This window comes from Stegostoma tigrinum, chromosome 11 (genome assembly GCF_030684315.1).
Source record: "Stegostoma tigrinum isolate sSteTig4 chromosome 11, sSteTig4.hap1, whole genome shotgun sequence".
Lineage (NCBI taxonomy): Eukaryota > Metazoa > Chordata > Chondrichthyes > Orectolobiformes > Stegostomatidae > Stegostoma > Stegostoma tigrinum.
The window spans coordinates 49,865,067-49,883,994 of record NC_081364.1 but is presented as its reverse complement, the minus strand read 5'-3'; the positions used below and the strand labels follow the sequence as shown (position 1 = coordinate 49,883,994).

The window sequence follows — 18,928 nt, the reverse complement described above, 5'->3', positions numbered from 1 at the left end:
GCGCAGGTGATCATCTGCTTGATATGGAAAGTCATCCTGGGGCCTGGGATGGGGGTGAGGGAAGAGATGTGGGGGCAGGTGTAGCACTTCCTGCAGTTGTAGGGGAAGGTGCCGGGTGTGGTGGAGTTGGAGGGCAGTGTGGAGCAGACAAGGGAGTCATGGAGAGTGGTCTCTCCGGAAGGCAGACAAGGGTGGGGATGAAAAAATGTCTTGGGTGGTGGGGTCGGATCATGGATGGCAGAAGTGTCGGAGGATGATGCGTTGTATCCGGAGGGTGGTGGGGTGGAATGTGAGGATTAGGGGGATTCTCTTCGGGTGGGTATTGCGGGGGCGGGATGTGAGGGATGTGTTGCGGGAGACATGGTCGAGGGCGTTCTTGACCACTACTGGGGGGGGGGGGGGGGGGGGGGGAGGGGATGTTGTGGTCCTTGAAGAACGTGGACATCTGGGATGTGCGGGAGTGGAATGCCTCATCCTGGGAGCAGCTGTGGTGGAGGCGAAGGAATTGGGAATAGGGGATGGAATTTTTGCAGGAAGGTGGGTGGGAGGAGGTATGGACAGGCTTTGAGGCGTGAGGAGGTGTGTTATTCTCCACAGAATTCCGAGGCTCTCATCTGCTGTTGTAGCCACAGTGTTTATGTGGTGAGCCCAGTTGAGTTTCTGGTCAAGGTAACCCCAAAATCGTTGACAGTGGGGGATTCAGTGACAGTTATAGCAGTGACTGTCAAAGGGTTCTGGTTAGATTGCCAACTACTGGAGATGGTCATTACCTGGCATTTGTAAAGCATGAATGTTACTTGCTATTTATCAGCCCAAGCCAGGGTATTGTCCAGATCTTGTGCATTTGGATATGGACCGCCTCAGTATCTGAGGAGTCACGAACAGTGTTGAACATTCAATGAACCTACTTATTTCTCATCTTGTGGCTTGATTCCAACACGGTATTCACAGCAGGGGCAGGAAAACACAGAGAATCCTTCATAAGGCCAGGGAGTAGTTAATCGGGGGCAATACCATTCTCAGTCAAGAGGATTATCCTATTCCAGTACAGAGAGTTGGCCAGACAAATGCATGCTCCTACCAGAGTCCAGAAACCTGTGTCCTTGGAGTCCTGGAATAGTGCCATAATAAGTCTTGCAAATCAAATGCAACCAGGTCATGAATTACGGATAAGTCAGCCAGAGTGTTGTGGAGACATCTAGTCACAGATCAGCCAGTTTTTCTGAGACAGAAATTGGGATTATGTGTGATAACAATGCATGGAGGAGCAGTTAGTGGCAATGCATGAACAGGAAACATGGTGAGATGTCCTCAGTCAATGAGGTAGGAAGAATTAGAAGTCGTTAGGATGAGTGGGATGAGAGCCATTGTGGGTGGTGCACCAAAAGAAGAACTGTCCTCCTCACATCAGGTCATCCACTAACATCTTCAGGTCCTTGTCTCCAAAGAGAAGAGTGAGCTTTCCTTTCACCTGAGCCTTAATAACAGTCAGGAACCACAGCCTGTATAGTCATAGATTCACAGAGATATACAGCACCGAAGCAGATCCTTTAGTCCAACTGATTCATGCTGACCAGATGTCCTAAATTAATCTAGTCCCATTTTCCAGCATTTGGCCCATATCCCTCTAAACCTTTTCTATTCACGTACCCATCCAAATACCATTTAAATGTCCTCATTGTACCAGCCTCCACCACTTCCGCTGGCAGCTCATTCTTACATGCACCACTCTCTGCATGAAAAAGTTGCCTCTTAGATCCCTTTTAAATCTTTCCCCTCTCACCTTAAACTTATTCCCTCTGGTTTTGGACTCCCCCACCCCAGGGAAAAGACCTTGTCTATGTACCCTATCTACGCTCATCATGATTTTATAAACCTCTGTAAGGTTGCTCCTCAGCCTCAGATGCTCCAGGGAAAATAGCCCCAGCCTATTCAGCCTCTCTGTACAGCTCAAACCCTCCAACCCTTACAACATCCTTGTAAATCTTTTCTGAACCCTTTCAAATTTCACAACATCTTTCCTATACCAAGGAGATAGAGTTGATTTCAGTATTACAAAAGTGGCCCAACCAATGTCCTGTCCAGCTGCAACACGACCTCCCACTCCTATACTCAATGCTCTGATCAACAAAGGCAAGCATACAAAGAACAAAGAAAATTACAGCACAGGAACAGGCCCTTCAGCCCTCCAAGCCCGTGCCGATCCAGATCCTCTATCTAAACCTGTCCCCTATCTTCCAAGGATCTGTATCCCTCTGCTCCCTGCCCATTCATGTATCTGTCTAGGTACGTCTTAAATGACTCTATCGTGCCCGCCTCTACCGCCTCTGCTGGCAACACGTTCCAGAGACCCACCACCCTCTGCGTAAAGAACTTTCCATGCATATCTCCCTTAAACTTTTCCCTCTCACCTCGAAATCGTGATCCCTAGTAATTGAGTCCCCCACTCTGGAAAAAAGCTTCTCGCTATCCATCCTGTCTATACCTCTCACGATTTTGTAGACCTCAATCAAGTTCCCCCTCAAGTTCCATCTTTCTAATGTAAATAACCCTAATCTACTCAACCTCTCTTCATGGCTAGCGCCCCCCATACCAGACAACGTCCTGGTGAACCTCCTCTGCACCCTCTCCAAAGCATCTACATCCTTTTGGTAATGTGGTGACCAGAACTGTACATAATATTCCAAATGTGGTCAAACCAAAGTCCTATACAAGTGTAACATGACCTGCCAACTGTTGTACTCAATACCCCGTCCGATGGACGAAAGCATGCCGTGTGCCTTCTGGACCACTCTATCGACCTGCGTTGCCACCTTCAAGGTACAATGGACCTGAACAGGTCTCTGTGCATCAGTTTTCCCCAAGGCTTTTCCATTTACCATATAGTTCACTCTTGAATTGGTTCTTCCAAAATGCATCACCTCGCATTTGCCTGGATTGAATTCCATCTGCCATTTCTCCACCCAACTCTCCCATCTATCCGTATTCTGCTGCATTCTCCAACAGTCCCCTTCAATATCAGCTACTCCACTAATCTTAGTGTCATTTGCAAGCTTGTTAAACAGACCATCTATACCATCCTCCAGATCATTTATGGATATCATAAACAACAGTGGTCCCAACATGGATCCCTCTGGAGCACCACTGGTCATAGTTCTCCATTTTGAGAAACTCCCTTCCATTACAACTCTCTGTCTCCTGTTGCCCAGCCAGTGCTCTATCCATTCAGCTAGTACACCGTGGACCCCATGCGACTTCACTTTCTCCATCAGCCTACCATGGGGAACCTCATCAAACGCCTTCTTCAATATCCTGTCTACCTCTAACTCTACTTTCAAGGCAAACAGAGAACAACTCTTTCCATCAGAATTCACCTAAAATTTGGGGTGCTTTTTCTTGGCTTAAAACTTGTATTAACCAAAGGTCTCACTCAGAGTCATCTGGACTTCTAAGGTAGCCAATTTATTAAGAGAGCAATAGAGAGCTTTAGATATATCTGTTTTGAGGTGACTGCACTTTAGAGACACCTGTGTTAGAAACATGTCTACAACTGAGATATGGCGGATGGAGAACTAAAGTAACAAGTTTCTAATAAGTAGTAAATAGGAGTCAAGAAGGGTAGTCAGGTCCACGGCTTGACAGTTTGGGCTAGGGATAATCATGAAGTGGACTGTCTTGTTGGGAGTATTTGGGAGTTTGAGAGTTAGTTTGAGAGGAGAGTTTGTTAGGAATGTAGTTTGGGGTTGTTAGGCCAGTCGTGTCAGGTAGGGTAGGACTGCAGTCAGAAATCAGGGAGGTAGTCAGTGTGTCAAGGGATGGTGTCATGAAATGAGTTGCAGTGATAAGTGTGAATATGTGGAGGGGTCAGCTGTTTGGTTATTCAAAAATTCAACTAGGTTTTAATATTTCTAACATTTTCTGCATAACAATTCAGTAGAAATATCCAAAGTCTCCAACTCAGACCTATACTCTTTTATGCAGAATCCCAGGAAAAGGAGAATTGCCCATCAGAGTTTCAGATTAATTCTCATGGAAGTTGACACTTGCGCGTGGTCCTGCCAAACATATTAGTTTGTATGTCCACTATCTGATGATCAGCAAGAATAATATATTTCAGTTAGCTGCATTGAAATGCATTACACTAATTAAAATATTAAATCCATTGTAGTCTGTGAATGGCATGGTACATATTAAGAATTCCATTAATTTATCAACAATTTCCATGGTAAGAAACGGAATTAAACTTGAACCTAATATTTTCATGATCACAAAAAGAGGGAACTTTGGGAAAAATAAATCTGCCAGAGAATTGTTCTGAATAACAATGTTGCATTGTGGTTTTTATACTTGAGCTTTTGGTGAATGATAGGAAATTAAATCAGAGATGTTGTCAAGGAAACGTTGTGCAAAATTGTGGAACATTTTCACACAGATGCACTTGTCTGTCTTAAAGCTTTCATTCCTTATCAAAACAATCTGAAGCACCTAATTTCAAACAAAATTCAGTGAGAGTAAAAGCCATTTACTGGTGGTGCCTGGTCTATTTAATGGGTTTGCTAAGCTGGAAAATAACAACCATCAGTACAGGTCCAGTACAATTAAAAATGTTGCAGTTTTTTGATGGTTGACTAGATTGTTTGAGTGTTTGCATTAGGAAAGATACACGTGAATGTTCCATTGAAACATTCCCTTTTTGTACGAGGACTTTTTGTAATATTTATAGAAAAGTCATATTGAAAATGGCATTCTGATCATTTCATATCAAGGCTTTTAATCAGACAATCAGTGTTATATTTTTAGCCTCCTAGAAGTTCTTCTTCTGGCCACCTCATTAGTGAGGCCATTTTTCAGCTCATCCAAACAGTGACGATCAACACATATTCACTTAGACTTGGAAGCTTCCTGCAAGTTGAGAATTAAAGAATATACTCAAGCCTGAAACTGCAGCAAGTTTTTCCTGAACAGAACACTAGTCTCCTGCCAGAGACTGCAATTTAAGGAACACCATTCCACATCAGTGTGACTGACCAAGAGACTGCCCTGGTCTTATTACTTGCTGAAGGTGTATTTGATGGACTTAGTAGTTCATTATTAAACTTGTATAGCCATGTTATGAACAAACCTGTAGAGGCTACCAAGTCTGGGAGTGGGAATTGATTGTGTAGCCTGTGGTCTAGAGGCGGAGATGCAACCAATTGCTTCACAACACTTTCCATCATGCTCTACAGGAGCTTCATAGCTCCAAACGATTGTTTCTTAACCTGACATGAACACGTGCATTTCCTGCAAGTAGCATGGATAGAATCGTACATTGGAAGCCTGACCAATTTTGTGATCTCTCATCTAGGCCGTTTAAGCATTTTATAATGTCTCAGAGTTGCTTTAGCTCAGATTAGATGACTCATCACAAAATCAAATCTGTGACTTGTCTAATCTATAATGATGCAGTTATCACTCTAAATAACTCAACAATTAAAGTAATCAAATGTTTGCTAATTAAACTCATCAGCCTTCTTTGACATTGCACAAGAGATCAGAGTTATAGAGTCATACAACACTGAAAAACACCCTTTGGTCCCACCAGTTCATGCCGAATGTAACCCCAGGGAGAGTAGGGGTTTTCTGAGTAGGATGAAGATGGAAGGTTAGTTTCAGTGGCATTGGAGGAAAGTTCAGGCGATATGTTCATTAATGAAATGACTGCATTATTGAGAGTTAGAATTAAAAAGACAAAAAAAATCTTGAGGAAGCCGCTTTGGAGGAAGAATTGTTGTCATTGCGATCAAAGTAACTCTGAGATTGCGGGGAACTGGTGATGCAATAGTAAAGTGTGTCTTTAAATAAGTTGATTTATAATGGTTATTAACTGGGGAGGGATGATGCTTTGAGACAGCAGGGGGAAAGGCAAATGGAGAACAGATGCAACAATTTTAAATAAGAAACTTCATGAAATATTCAGCATGTATTGCAGCACCAATGGATGGAGGAAGGTAGAACAAATGCTGCAAGTCAATGGCATTTCATGAGATATCATACATCAATAGAGCTATACAGAAATAGAACATGCATTCTAAAGGAACTTCAGTATTAACCCTGTCTTCCTGTCACCCGGATTGTACTTGATTCACTGATCGATTCCTGTACTTGGTATTTTTAATTTTAGTACATAATGCATTTTGCTTAAGGATTGCTTTAAAATTTTCAGGGGTGTTGAGAGCCAGGAGACAGAAAATAAGACTAGCACAAAAGGCATATCAATTTGAGGATGAAAGTGAAAAAGAAAACTTAGCTGAAGAGGTAGCAAGGCACTGGATGGAATTTCTGAAAGTTTCCAGAAAGTTATGTACTGGAGCTTTCACAGCTGCAGTTAATGGTGAAATGTGATTTGAAATAACGATGTTTGTAATAATTACAGTTGCTGAGTTTCTACTTTAAAAACCTAATTGTTCACTTTTTTGTGTTTATTATTTCTCTAAATTAATCTCAGTTGCCTTTCCCCATCTTTACTTTGCCTTTTGTACAATATTTACAACAAATTTACACTTCCTACTTTATACTTACTAGTTTAGTGTAAATGGGGAATAAAATTGTTCTCACACCAGTGCTTCTAGTGTTGCTGATTTATGTTGATTCGCTGGGGACAGACAATGTTGTTCATGGTTATTTGTGCAGTTGATGTGCTTTTTTTTGATTTAATGGAAACAATGCTACATGAATGTACTTCTCCTGTGCATTGTCTGTGTAATTATTTGAATCTGATTGGTTGAAGAGCCTTGCAGTTTATTTCCCTGTTTATAGACTTGCCTTTTGAAGGATATAGCACTAAGATCAGGTGGTGGCTTAAAGTAAATCCCACTCTAAAAGAGCAAAATCATCAGGAACAGTTTTCAGTGAGGTGATCTGTGAATGTCTTTACTTTGCCACAACTGCACAAATCAGTTTCAGTCACAGTCATAGAGCCATAGAGCTGTACAACATGGAAACATAACCTTTAGTCCAACTTGTTCAAGCCGACCAGATAGCCTAAATAAATCCAGTCTCATTTGCCAGCATTTGGCCCATATCTCTCTCAATCCTTCCTATTCATACACTCATCTAGATGGCTTTAAAATGTTGTAATCGTACCAGCCTCCACCACTTCCTCTGGCAGCTCATTCCATACATGCACCACCGTCTGTGTGAAAAATTTGCCCCTCAAATACCTTTCTCTTCTCACCTTAAACCTATGCCATCTAGTTTAAATTGAACGCAGTATTCCAAAAGTGGCTTGTGCATCCTTGTGGCACCCCAGGAGATTAACAACATAATTTCTATACGATCTGAGCCAGGTATCTGTGTTTTGCTTATCTATTTCTTCCGTTGTTCTGAAGGCAAACTGAGCTAACATTGGTTAAGAGATGACCAAGTGAAATTGGCTGCTGCTTTATATCACAGTAGTGTAAAACATGCAGAGTGATAGTCACGACCAGTCACTTATTTGAACTAACACAACTTCTATTTGTCTAATGAGACAAAGAACACATAGTGATACATCCCATCATCACAGCCATGTTATATAAACTCAATAAACTCTCTGCATTCAGTTATAAAACCCACAGCACAACTACTCACCTGCAATCTTCTGTCTTTTACATCTATTTCCTGCGTGCCTGCTTGAACGGCATCATCCTTCAAGGAATATCAGTTGCCTCTTTTTGTATATGTGATTCTTTCATTTAACAGATGTCAGAGGCAGTTTCTTTACTCAGAGAGTAGTAAGGGAATGGAACACTTTGCCTGCAACGGTAGTAGATTCGCCAACTTTAAGTACATTTAAGTCATCATTGGACAAGCAAATGGACATACATGGAATAGTGTAGGTTAGATGGGCTTCAGATCGGTGTGACAGGTCGGCACAACATCGAGGGCCGAAGGGCCTGTACTGTGCTGTAATGTTCTATGTTCTATAATTCTCCATCTTTGTCAAAGACAATCTGGCCCTTTTTCAGACTGATTGAAAGCTTTGTCATAATAATATAGACTGCCTTTCAGAATCTTATGAGAAACTAGAAATTAAAGTTAAAAGTTCTAAAATTAACATTTAGTTAGCATTTACTTCCTGTTAGTATTTAGTAACCATTTGTATCTATTTTTAAGCTTTTCACTTGCAATTTGCTTGTAAAAGCTTGAAATGTAAAATAAGTGTTTCCCTAACTAATTCTAATGGAAATAATTGAGAAATATGACATTCCAATCCTGAATTTCAAACCCAGTATGAATCAAATATTAAATATTCAGCTTTTATATACAAAGCTACAACATCAATTTTATTTGCAAATCAATTATGAGAATTGTATTCACCCATGCGCATTAATGAATAATGAATATTTTAATCCCCTTATTTTTTCCCTTTATTTCACATGACAACAATTTATGTTCATGTACTGATTGTCAAATACTAGCATCCGCTTGTCCACTTGTTCAGTTGCTTGAGCCCAGACTGAGTGATATACAATTAAATGTTATGATTTAACCATGAAAAGCATCACAGCAGAGGCCAATTTGTTTTCACCTCATATTCATACAAATGCAATTTTATAAGAGGCATCTCTTAATAGTGATCGAAAGAACTGCAGATGCTGTGAATCAGTAACAAAATCAGAAGTTGCCAAAAAAGCTCAAGTCCCTTTCTCTTCTCACCTTAAACCTATGCCATCTAGTTTGAATTGAATGCAGTGGCCTGTGCATCCTTGTAGCACCGAGATTAACAACATAATTTCCATACGATCTGAACCAGGTATCTGTGTTTTGCTTATCTGTTTCTTCACTGTTCTGAAAGCAAACTGAGCTAACATTTGTTAAGAGATGACCAACTGAAATTGACTGCTGCTTTGGCAGCATCTGTGAAGGAGAAAACAGAGTTAACGTTTCGGGTCCGGTGACTCGAAGAAGGGTTATTTGACTTGAAATGTTAACTCTGATTTTTCTTCACGGATGCTGCCAGACCTGCTGAGCTTTTCCAGCAACTTCTGTTTTTATCCCTTAATTGTGACCAGGAGCAAATAACTTTTCTCTGCCGTTTTCACTAAACATCAAATCACTGATTTCAATTTAAATGCTTCAGAATCACAACTGTTGACACTACATATCATAGTCAAAGATCAAAATGTTCTTTTTTTTGGAAACAGGAGGCACTGTTCAGATTTATTCTTGCAAATATGATGTGATTATCCATCTGAGCTCCTACAAACATTTGAGTTGGGTTTACTACACCAGTTTCAGCACCAGTTCAGTTCCTGCTCTACTCGAACACTCATTAAACAAATTATCCAAGGCTCATTATGAAAAACAGCAATTATAACTCTGCCAACATAATGGAAACTATGAGGTCAGTAAAATTACCCATGAGGCATATTCCCACTGTATTACTTGCTTGATGCAGACTTCCATTTTATTATGTTCTTCTTAGTATGCAGACAGAGTATTTACCAGTAAATGTTGGTCCTCTTTAAAAAAGCAGATTAAGCACTGATAATTTACACCATGTTCAACATTGTTTTAACGAGTGGCTAAATGTACAAGCCTGTTTAGCTTTCCCATAGTTCTGTGGAAGGGTCACTGGACCCAAAAAGTAAACTCTGTTTTCTCCTTCACAGATGCTGCCAGACCTGCTGAGCTTTTCCAGCAACTTTATTTTTGTAGCCTTCCCATGTGTTAAAGCTGGCAAAGAGATAAGTCTGATCCAAACCCAAGCAATGTTTATATGGTCCTCAATGTAGTTGAGGGTCTCTAAAACTCCATCACCATAATGTAACAGGATTTAGCTCCTGACCATCTGCTTCCAAGTAAATACAGGTAAGAAATTAACAAGAGAAATACACTTGTAGCCTAGGCCTTAAATTTACTTGCACATTGCTGTTGAGGTTAATATAGTTTATCAGCCTCCCTTTCCACCCAATTCTTGCCAGCCTTAAGAATCAAAGATAACATGTTGCTTCATGAAGAAAATTAATATAAATCCTTGTTTTCTGTGGCAGCAGTACAAGCCAGAGTGCTGATGGGAAGGTAAGATTGTTTTTTTTCCCTGTATATGAACTTACCTTGGGTAGCAGCGGCCGTCTAGTTTTCAGCGGCGGGTGTGTGGAGAGAACACGAACAGGAAGGAACTGATATATTCGAGCATTGGCTAAACCCAAAACACTACACAGATAGTGTCTCCCACCCATCCTCCTCCTCTAACCAAAAGAAGAGACTGTGTGGTAGGTCAGTAAGGTAAGGCTTTTTTTCTTCTGGAAATCTAGGGTAGAGGGAATGGAAGCTAGGGCACTTGCATGCTCCTCTTGCAGGATGAGGGAGCTAAGGGTCTCTGCTGGTGTCCCCTCTGACTTCACCTGCGAGAAGTGCACCCAACCCCAGTTCCTCAAAAAGTGCATTAGGAAACTGGAGCTGGAGCTGGATGAACTCCGGATCATTCGGGAAGCTGAGGGGATAGACAGGAGTTATGAGGAGGTGGTCACACCCAAAGGTACAGGAAAAAGGCAGCTGGGTGACTGTCAGGAAGGGGAAAGGTAAGAGGCAGACAGTGCAGGGATCCCCTGTGGCTGTTCCACTCAATAATAAATATATTGTTGCGGGGTGGAACCTACCAGGGGAAGGCCATAGTGGACAGGTCTCTGGCGCTGAGCCTGGCCCTGTGGCACAGAAGGGAAGGAGGAAGAATAGGAGAGCAATTGTAGTGGGATTTCAACAGTAAGAACCACATACAGGCGGTTCTGTGGATGTAAAAGAGACGAACGCATGGCATGTTGCCTCCTAGGTGCCAGGGTCCATGATGTCCTGGATGGTGTCTTCATGATCCTAAAGGGGGAGGGTGAGCAACCAGCAGTCGTGGTACACATCGGTACCAATGACATAGGTAGAAAAAGAACAGACAATATGAAAAACGAGTACAGGGAGTTAGGTTGGAAGCTGAAGTCCAAGATAAACAGGGTAGTTATCTCTGGATTACTACCAGTGCCACATGATAACAAGGTAAGAAATAGGGAGAGCGTGCAGCTAAACACGTGGCTACTGGCTGGTATAGGAGGAAGGCCTTCCATTATGTGGATAATTGTAGCACATTCTGGGGAAGGTGGGACCTGTACAGTAAGGATGGGTTGCACCTGAACCAGAAGGGCACAAATATCCTGGGAGGGAGGTTTGCTTGAACTACACGGGATGGTTTGAACTAGATTGGCAGGGCGTGAAGAACCAGATTTGTAATTTAGAGGATGAGGTATTCAGCCTTGCAACAGACACAACAGGGAGTGAGGTTGTTAATAAGGAAATGCGATCAATGGAGCATGATTGTGGTCACAGAGATGGTTTGAGGTGTGTATACTTCAATGCTAGATGTATCAGAAATAAGGAGGACGAGCTTGGAGCACGGGTCAGTACTTGGAACTACGAAGTTGTGGCCATTACAGAAACTTGGGTAACTCAAAGACAGGAATGGTTGTTGAAAGTTCCGGGATTTAGGTACATTAAAAGAAATAGGGAAGGTGGAAAAAGAGACGGGGGTATGGCATTGCTAGTCAGGGCTAGTATAGCAGCTACTGAAAGGCAGTTCAAGAATGATATATCTACAAAGTCAGCTTGGGTTGAGGTCCAGAACAAGAAAGGAGCAGTCACTTTGTTGGGTTTTTTTCCAGACCCCCTAATAGTTGCAGAGAAGTGGAGGAGCGGATTGGGAGGCAGATACTGGAAAGATGCAGAAGTCACAGCGTTATAGTCATGGATGACTTCAACCTTCCAAATATTGATTGGAAACATTTTATTTGTCATAGTTTAGATGGAGAGAATTTTGTCCAGTGCATTCAGGAAGGATTCCTGACACAGTATGTAGATAGACTAACACAAGGAGAGACCAAGATAATAAAATGTGAGGCTGGATGAACACAGCAGGCCAAGCAGCATACAAGGAGAGACCACTTTGGATTTGGTGCTTGGCAGTGAACCAGGCCAAATGTTAGACCTGTTGGTAGGACAGCATTTTGGTGGTAGTGATAATAACTCTGTTACTTTTACAATAGTCAAGGAAAAGGATAGGTGCATACAGCAGGGTAAGGTTTATAATTGGGGGAAGGGTAATTATAATTCTGTTAGGCAAGAACTGTGTAACATAAAATGGGAATAGATGCTATCAGGGAAGAGCACTATTGAAATGTGGAGACTGGTTAAAGAATGCATACTGTGTGTGCTCGAAAGGTTTGTCCCTTGCAGGCAGGGAAGATGCGGTTGAGTGAAGGATTCTTGCTTCTCAAGAGAGGTCGAACGGCTGGTTAAGAGGAAGAAGGATGCTTATGTACGGTTGAAGAAACAAGGAACAGAAAAGGCTCTAGAGGGATACAAGTTATATAGGAAGAAGCTGAGGGAAGGGCTTAGGAGAGCTCTATGGGGACAGATAGGATCAAGGAAAACTTCAAGGCTTTTTACATGCATGTGAGAAATAAGAGAATGACCAGAGAAAGGGTAGGGCCAGTCAAGGATTGGAAAGGGAATTTGTGCACGGAGCCTAAAGAGATAGAAGAGGTCCTTAATTAATATTTTTCTTCGGTATTCACAGCTGAGAGGGACCTCGTTGTCGAGGAGGACAGTGTGAAACAAGTCGGTAGGCTAGAGGAGGTCAATGTTAGTAAGGAAAATGAACTAGGAATTTTGAGGAACTCGCAGATAGATTAGTACTCCAGGCCTGATGGGATTTATCCAAGGATTCTATGGGAAGCGAGGGAAGAGATTGCAGGGCCTTTGGCAAGTTATCCACCTCCCCCTCTCTCCCTATTTATATCAGAACCCCCTTCGCCTCCCCCATTTCTGAAGAACAGTCTTGGCCCGAGTTGTCAGCCTTCCTGCTCCTCTGATGCTGCTTGGCCTGCTGTGTTTGTCCAGCTCTGCACTTCGTTGACTCTGGAATATTTCCCTGTCTTGAGAAATACTTATATCGAGTAAAACCTATGTTGTTTTATTCCTCACACCTTTTGCAAATAATAACACTTTCAGAGGAAGAATTCAGCTTTTTTTGTGTTTTTTTAAACATTTTCAAATCAACCTGTTCAGTGATGTTATTACACATCTCTGCAGTAGGGTGGGACTTGAACCCGGCCCTCCTGCTTCAGAGTAGGGACGCTACCACTGCACTGCACCTGGAAGGGAGTGCTTGTTAACTGTTCTTTTTCTTAATAACACATTGATTTGGTGGTGTCCTTAAAAAGACTGGAACACTTTAAAAACATCTCTGAACTGGTTGATTAGAAAATGTCTGTAACTGTAACAAATATGGGGGAAAGTAGAGAAAGAAGGAGGGAACTAAAGTAAAATGGAGTCGGAAAAAGAACCCGGCTGTTTTGTTTAAATCAATCTGTTCAGAGATGTAATTATACAGTTATGAAGCAGGTGGGACTTGACCCCAGACCTGTTACGAAGCAGTAGGAATGCTACCACAGTGTGTCAAAGGTCCTTGAAAGCTAAATGACCTGCTCTGGTGCTGTCCTGGTTTAGCCTTAACGGAATCCACATTTCTAACTCTTAAAACAGTTAATGCATTGAACACCCCATTTTCTGCCTGGGTCTTAGAAAGTGGCACTACCATACTACGGACCATTGGTAGACAATTTTTCGAGGTACACCGAGCACACTGAATATGGCAGCCAATGTGTCAACAGTCATTGCGCGAGTGGTATCTTTGATGGGTCTCATAATTTATTGACGTACTTGCCAGTATGTAATCTTCTTGTCCATGGCTATGAAAGTATCAGTGGCAACCTCAGCTCGGAAAGAATCTGATGTGGATGGAGAGTTGTTTAATGTCCTTATTTATACCAGGCCAAAAATTAGATTAATATGCCAATCTCTTGTTTCCTTTCTGCAGACATGTGACCTATGTGTATATGGTTTAATGCGCCTTGATGTAGAACTTGCAGAATTTGCTTTATTTTTTTTTGAAGGTTACACTCTTGGATAGTCCTAGTTTGTCTGTGAATAGCCAAACAGGTTGTGTTTGTTCTGCGGCCTGTTAGATGCATTCAGGCCATCCAGCAACTGGTCATCATCTGATGTAACTGTGACCAAAGTATATGAAATTGATGTTTCAGTCTGGAATCTTTAGTGATGCAATTGATGGGTTTGCTACCTTGTAGATCATAATAATATGTAAATTTGTGTATGCTGATAGACTTATAATAAATAGGTCTGTGACACCAGTGATATACAAGATTTCAGCTGTTCATCCCAAGGATCTGCAGTGACATTGAAGATGGATAATGCAAATGCAGGAGATGTCAGACCCATTGTAAATAGATAACTTATCACCTGTGGTCTGCAGCTCATTGTGCCAGTTTCCAGAATACATTGCTCGTAAGATGTGTATTTACACGGTACTCATCTCTCTAGCAGTACTCATCTACTCAATAGCAGTAGTAATACCCGTGTCTTTTTTTTTGTTGTTACACCATTTCTGAAAAGCAAGATGGCAAAATTGACTCATGTGTGGACACAGCTAAGGCCTCTATTACGAAAAGGTGATACGAGATTGACAAATATCACTAGTTTTAGCTCAAAAGAGTCAGACATATTATCAAGGTCATGCATCAATGTCATTGCATTCTTGTCTTGCTGTGACGTTATTGTAGCTTCAATAGATTTCAGTGAGGACATCTTTAGTGAAGAATAAGCATCCAAAACATTGTTTCTCACTGAGATTCTTGTAAAACTTGTCCTGCTTGGTATTAGCTCTGCTCTTTCCTTTTCATGATGGAATACAGGGGAATGCACTGATATCTGAGAGTAATAGTTTCTGCAGAATCCTTGAAGTCATCACAAAGCCTTTCAGCACATGTTGTCTTTATAGAACTTTATAAACACAGGAAAACCATCAACTACTTGGACAGTTCCAACAAAACCAGTAGAAATCAATGAACCAAGTCTTTTCAACTTAAAAGTATTGATGATTACTTTAAGTAGCATTTCTTGAACATCTCCTCTGCTGCTGAAAACCTGTACAGCTGATCAAGGTTAAGAGAGGTTGTTAGCAACTGATCTTCAAAATGCTAGTGCATAGAATCTGCATTACACAGTGATTAATCACATGATCTGCTTACCCTGCATATTTCCAGTAGGCAATCCCTTTGTGCATACTAATACCCTCAAAAAACTGGGTTCCCTCATCAGACATGTGTACACATGTCAGGGATGCCATTTTAGAAGTAAAATGACATTTATCACTTTGAAATAGCCAACCCTATGAAGCCAAATTTTGTTTCTTAGGATGGGAAGTATATTTCAATCTCACCCTGCGCCCAACTGCCCAAAATGTGTTTTGCCTTTATAACCAGGAACATAGATTTTGTTGAAATGTAGGAAATCTCATGCAAATACTTATTCTGTTATTGTAAACAAATTGGACAAGTACCCTGAAGAAGAAAACATTATTCAACATGATGTGCTATTTCTGGGCAGAAATGTCATAGAATAGAATCACAGCAGTGGGGAAGCAGGCCATTTGGCTCAACAAGTCCACTCTGACTCTCTGAATAGCATCCCACCCTGACCTATACCTCAACCCAATCCCTGCATTTCCCATGGCTAACCCATCCAACTTACACCACCATCCCTCCTGAACACTAGAGGCAATTTAGCATGGCCAATCCACCTAACTTGCAAAACTTTGAACTGTGGGAGGAAATCCATGCAGACGCAGGGACAGTGTGCAAACTCCACACAGACAGTAGCACTGTAAGGCAGCAGAGCTAACCACTGTGCCCCCTCAAACTCTGTATGTCTGTTGCTTCATTTTAATTCTTTCAACCAAGTTAACAATAATAATTTATATTAAAAACATAAAAATTGCATAATGCCATGGATGATTTCTTGAAACATAATTGTACAACTACACGGTTGACTGTGATTATAGTGCAACACCACAATGGCACTCAAGAAAAATGGAAAGGCATTTTCAAACAAGAATAGGAAGATTATTTTGTTTTCAGTAACATGCCTTACCTGCACCAGTAAATCAGTTGTATGTTTTTCACCCATTGTGATTGTCATCAAAGTTTGAAGATTAAAAGGTGTATACTATTTTTCTGTGTGTGTTTGAATGATGTAAAGCATTCTAATTGGCAATAAAAATGCATGAAATTGGGTTTTTCAGTACTTACTTAAATTTAGCTTCTCATGTGGAACAATGGACAGCAAAAGTCTGCCATCGGCTCTGGTCTGACATAGCCACTTTCAATGCAGCCCGGATGGTATCACTGCAGCCCAGACGGTGTCCCGTTTTTGAAAGTAGCTCCTGAAATGTATTTCACTAGGTTTTTTTTGGATGAAGCCTCACCCCCAACTTCTACCACTTGGTGGTGTCCATTCAGTGGCAACTCTGGCAGTGTTTGTGTCCGGGAGGCGAAATGTCTGTCCTGCCAGTCTTCGTAGTGTTGCTAGATAGCAAATTCTGCTGTTATATGCTCTTTAACTAATTTGCATTAGTACAATCAAAAGATGTTTTTATATGGAGTAATTTACTGAACAGCTCTAATTATGGTAATAGAATTATCTTCTTAATTGTATCAGCTTACAAAAGGTCATTTTATACAGTGTTCTTCGTTCACATATACAAGCTATTCTGCTGGGACTTTGGATGTTGTGCTAGGACATTGTTGCTGATTATGTGTGAGTTGGCTAATGCAATTTTCACTGATTAATTAAAGCCTAAATGAAGGGTTACATGGTTTTTAATTGCTTCATGTTGATTTTAACTATTCTAGTTCAGATTTACAGAATGATCGAAAAGTATGGAAAACAAATCCTAACAAAATCTTTATACTATTATTTTGCATTTTTATGCTTGTTGAAAACAGATGCAGATTTATCTTTCAAGTCCTGGCACTGATAATATTGACTTGGCATCAAGAAGAAATGGTATTAGAGGAGCAATGGCTATATTCCTTCAGGTAAGATAAGTTGTGTTCTTTTATGGTATTAATGTGAAAAGCATTCTTGACCACAAATCTCCGCCCTGCCATGCCTAAAACTTCAGTTCAAACTTCAGTCAATTTAATTTCAAATAAAAGCAATTTAATTGCAATCCTGAGGCTTTGCAACTGCAAACCTGAACTCCACACCACAACATTGGCTAGGGTTTTGAGTCAGGACCCCAATGTCAAGTTGAATAAAGGCCACAGTCTTGCACTATGTGGTGAACATTCAACCAAAAGTTATTTTCCTGAATTGAGTTTGATTTATTGTTGTCACATGTACCAAGGTACTGTGAAAAGTTGTTTAGCATGCTATACAGGTACATCAAGATACATCAAAGGTACATCAAAGTAGCAGAACAGAGTACAGAATACAGTGTTACATTTCACTTCCTAGGTGACCTGGTAGCTGATCCACTTTCTGATTTAAAAATTTAGCAGTGTGATGAGGAGAAGAATGTTGATGTGGTGGACATAGAGTTCAAAAGGCATTCAATACAGTGTCACCTGAGAGACTTGTGAGGAAAGTTCTAGGTCATGAAATAAAAGGGACAGCAGCAATCTGGATATAGAATTAGCTGAGTAATAAGAAACATGTTTAATGAGTATTTTTCAGGCTGCAAGAAACTTTGTAGAGAAGTGAAACTCCCTAGTGGTTGGCATTGGAACCATTGCTCGTCCTAATATATATTAATATCCTGATCTTGGTGCAATAGCTTTAAGGTTTGCAGAAAACACAAACCTGGGGGACATTCTAAACCATGTAGAGGAGGGTGTAGAAGTTAAAAGGGGCATTGGCGCATCAGTGGAGTAAGCACCTCGTAGATATAACATGCAAAAATGGCAGGAGATTGCCCCTAAATTAATCTGCTGAGCCAGCCAATGTTGACACGATGGGTCAAATTACTCCCTTCTGCTCTGTACCACCTCTGGGATCTGTGATCAGAATTTACTGTCAGTTTCACAGCAGTAATGACACCAAATGCTGATAGTTAAATAGTCATTGCAACTGTAAAATACAGACCGATACATTCTGAATTATGTTGTGCATTGTTTTCCTTTCATAGCATTTCACAATATTTATCAAACAATTTTATTAGTGGATTTCTCATGGAGTTTCTCTATGCAAGCTGACTGACAACTTTTTAATGATTGTATAATGCATGATAAATTTGACTGGATCTGATATAAACTGAAGTTCATTTGAAGTGGAAATATGCTTGTTAATTTTCAGCTACAGGTAGAAGCACTCACATTTTGCATCTCTTCTTCTAATGTTGACAGAGTGCTGTGCACTCTCTGTGCCATTCTGAGCATAGTATGAGCATATTTCCATGGTATGCTTACAATGTGTCTGATGATGATATTGTTTTATAAAATAAATGATATTATATGATATCTGTTGCTAAAGAGGAAATATACACCTTTAAGACTGCAAATTTTAATTGTTAATAAATTTTAGTGACTTTATTCAAAGTATTGTTGCTGTTCAGACATTATGAAAGCTAATCTTTGTTGAAATGCCATTTAGAGAACCGCTAAAAAGTTCTTATTTACCTAGAGACTTTTTTTGTGCACAGCAAATTTCTGTTGAGAGATTTGCTGAATTGGTTGGTTCTTAGGAAAGCATGTACCAGACACAAATGTAAAATTGTCACCCTGTGTTGTTTTTGATTGCTGGTATAGCATGTAGTCTCCAGAGTCTCTGTCGTATGAATCCCCAGCAATATGTTGATAGTTTAACCTCAGCTTCTTACAGCACACCTTGCATTGAAGCAAACCTTCTAGTTACTCCTCAGGAACATGTTCAAATAGTCCTGCACTCTGTTTACAACTGGTCTTTTGATGATTTACGTCAGTATTTTTAACTGGGACTTGAAGCCTCCTTTTCAACTGGCGAGCTTTCACAGTGAAATAGATACAGATGTTCAGCATCCTGACAG

General features: G+C 40.8%; 1 protein-coding gene across 2 annotated transcripts in view; it reads left to right on the top strand.

Annotated features, from left to right (window-relative positions):
- The window catches only part of LOC125460192 (receptor-type tyrosine-protein phosphatase gamma-like), a 693,348-nt gene that overhangs the window by 413,093 nt on the left and 261,327 nt on the right, over positions 1 to 18,928 (top strand). For both annotated transcript variants that reach the window (XM_059649945.1, XM_048547332.2), the window contains exon 5: positions 16,869 to 16,961. In XM_059649945.1, coding sequence (XP_059505928.1) covers positions 16,869 to 16,961 — 93 coding nt within the window. The remainder of the gene's footprint in view (positions 1 to 16,868; positions 16,962 to 18,928) is intronic.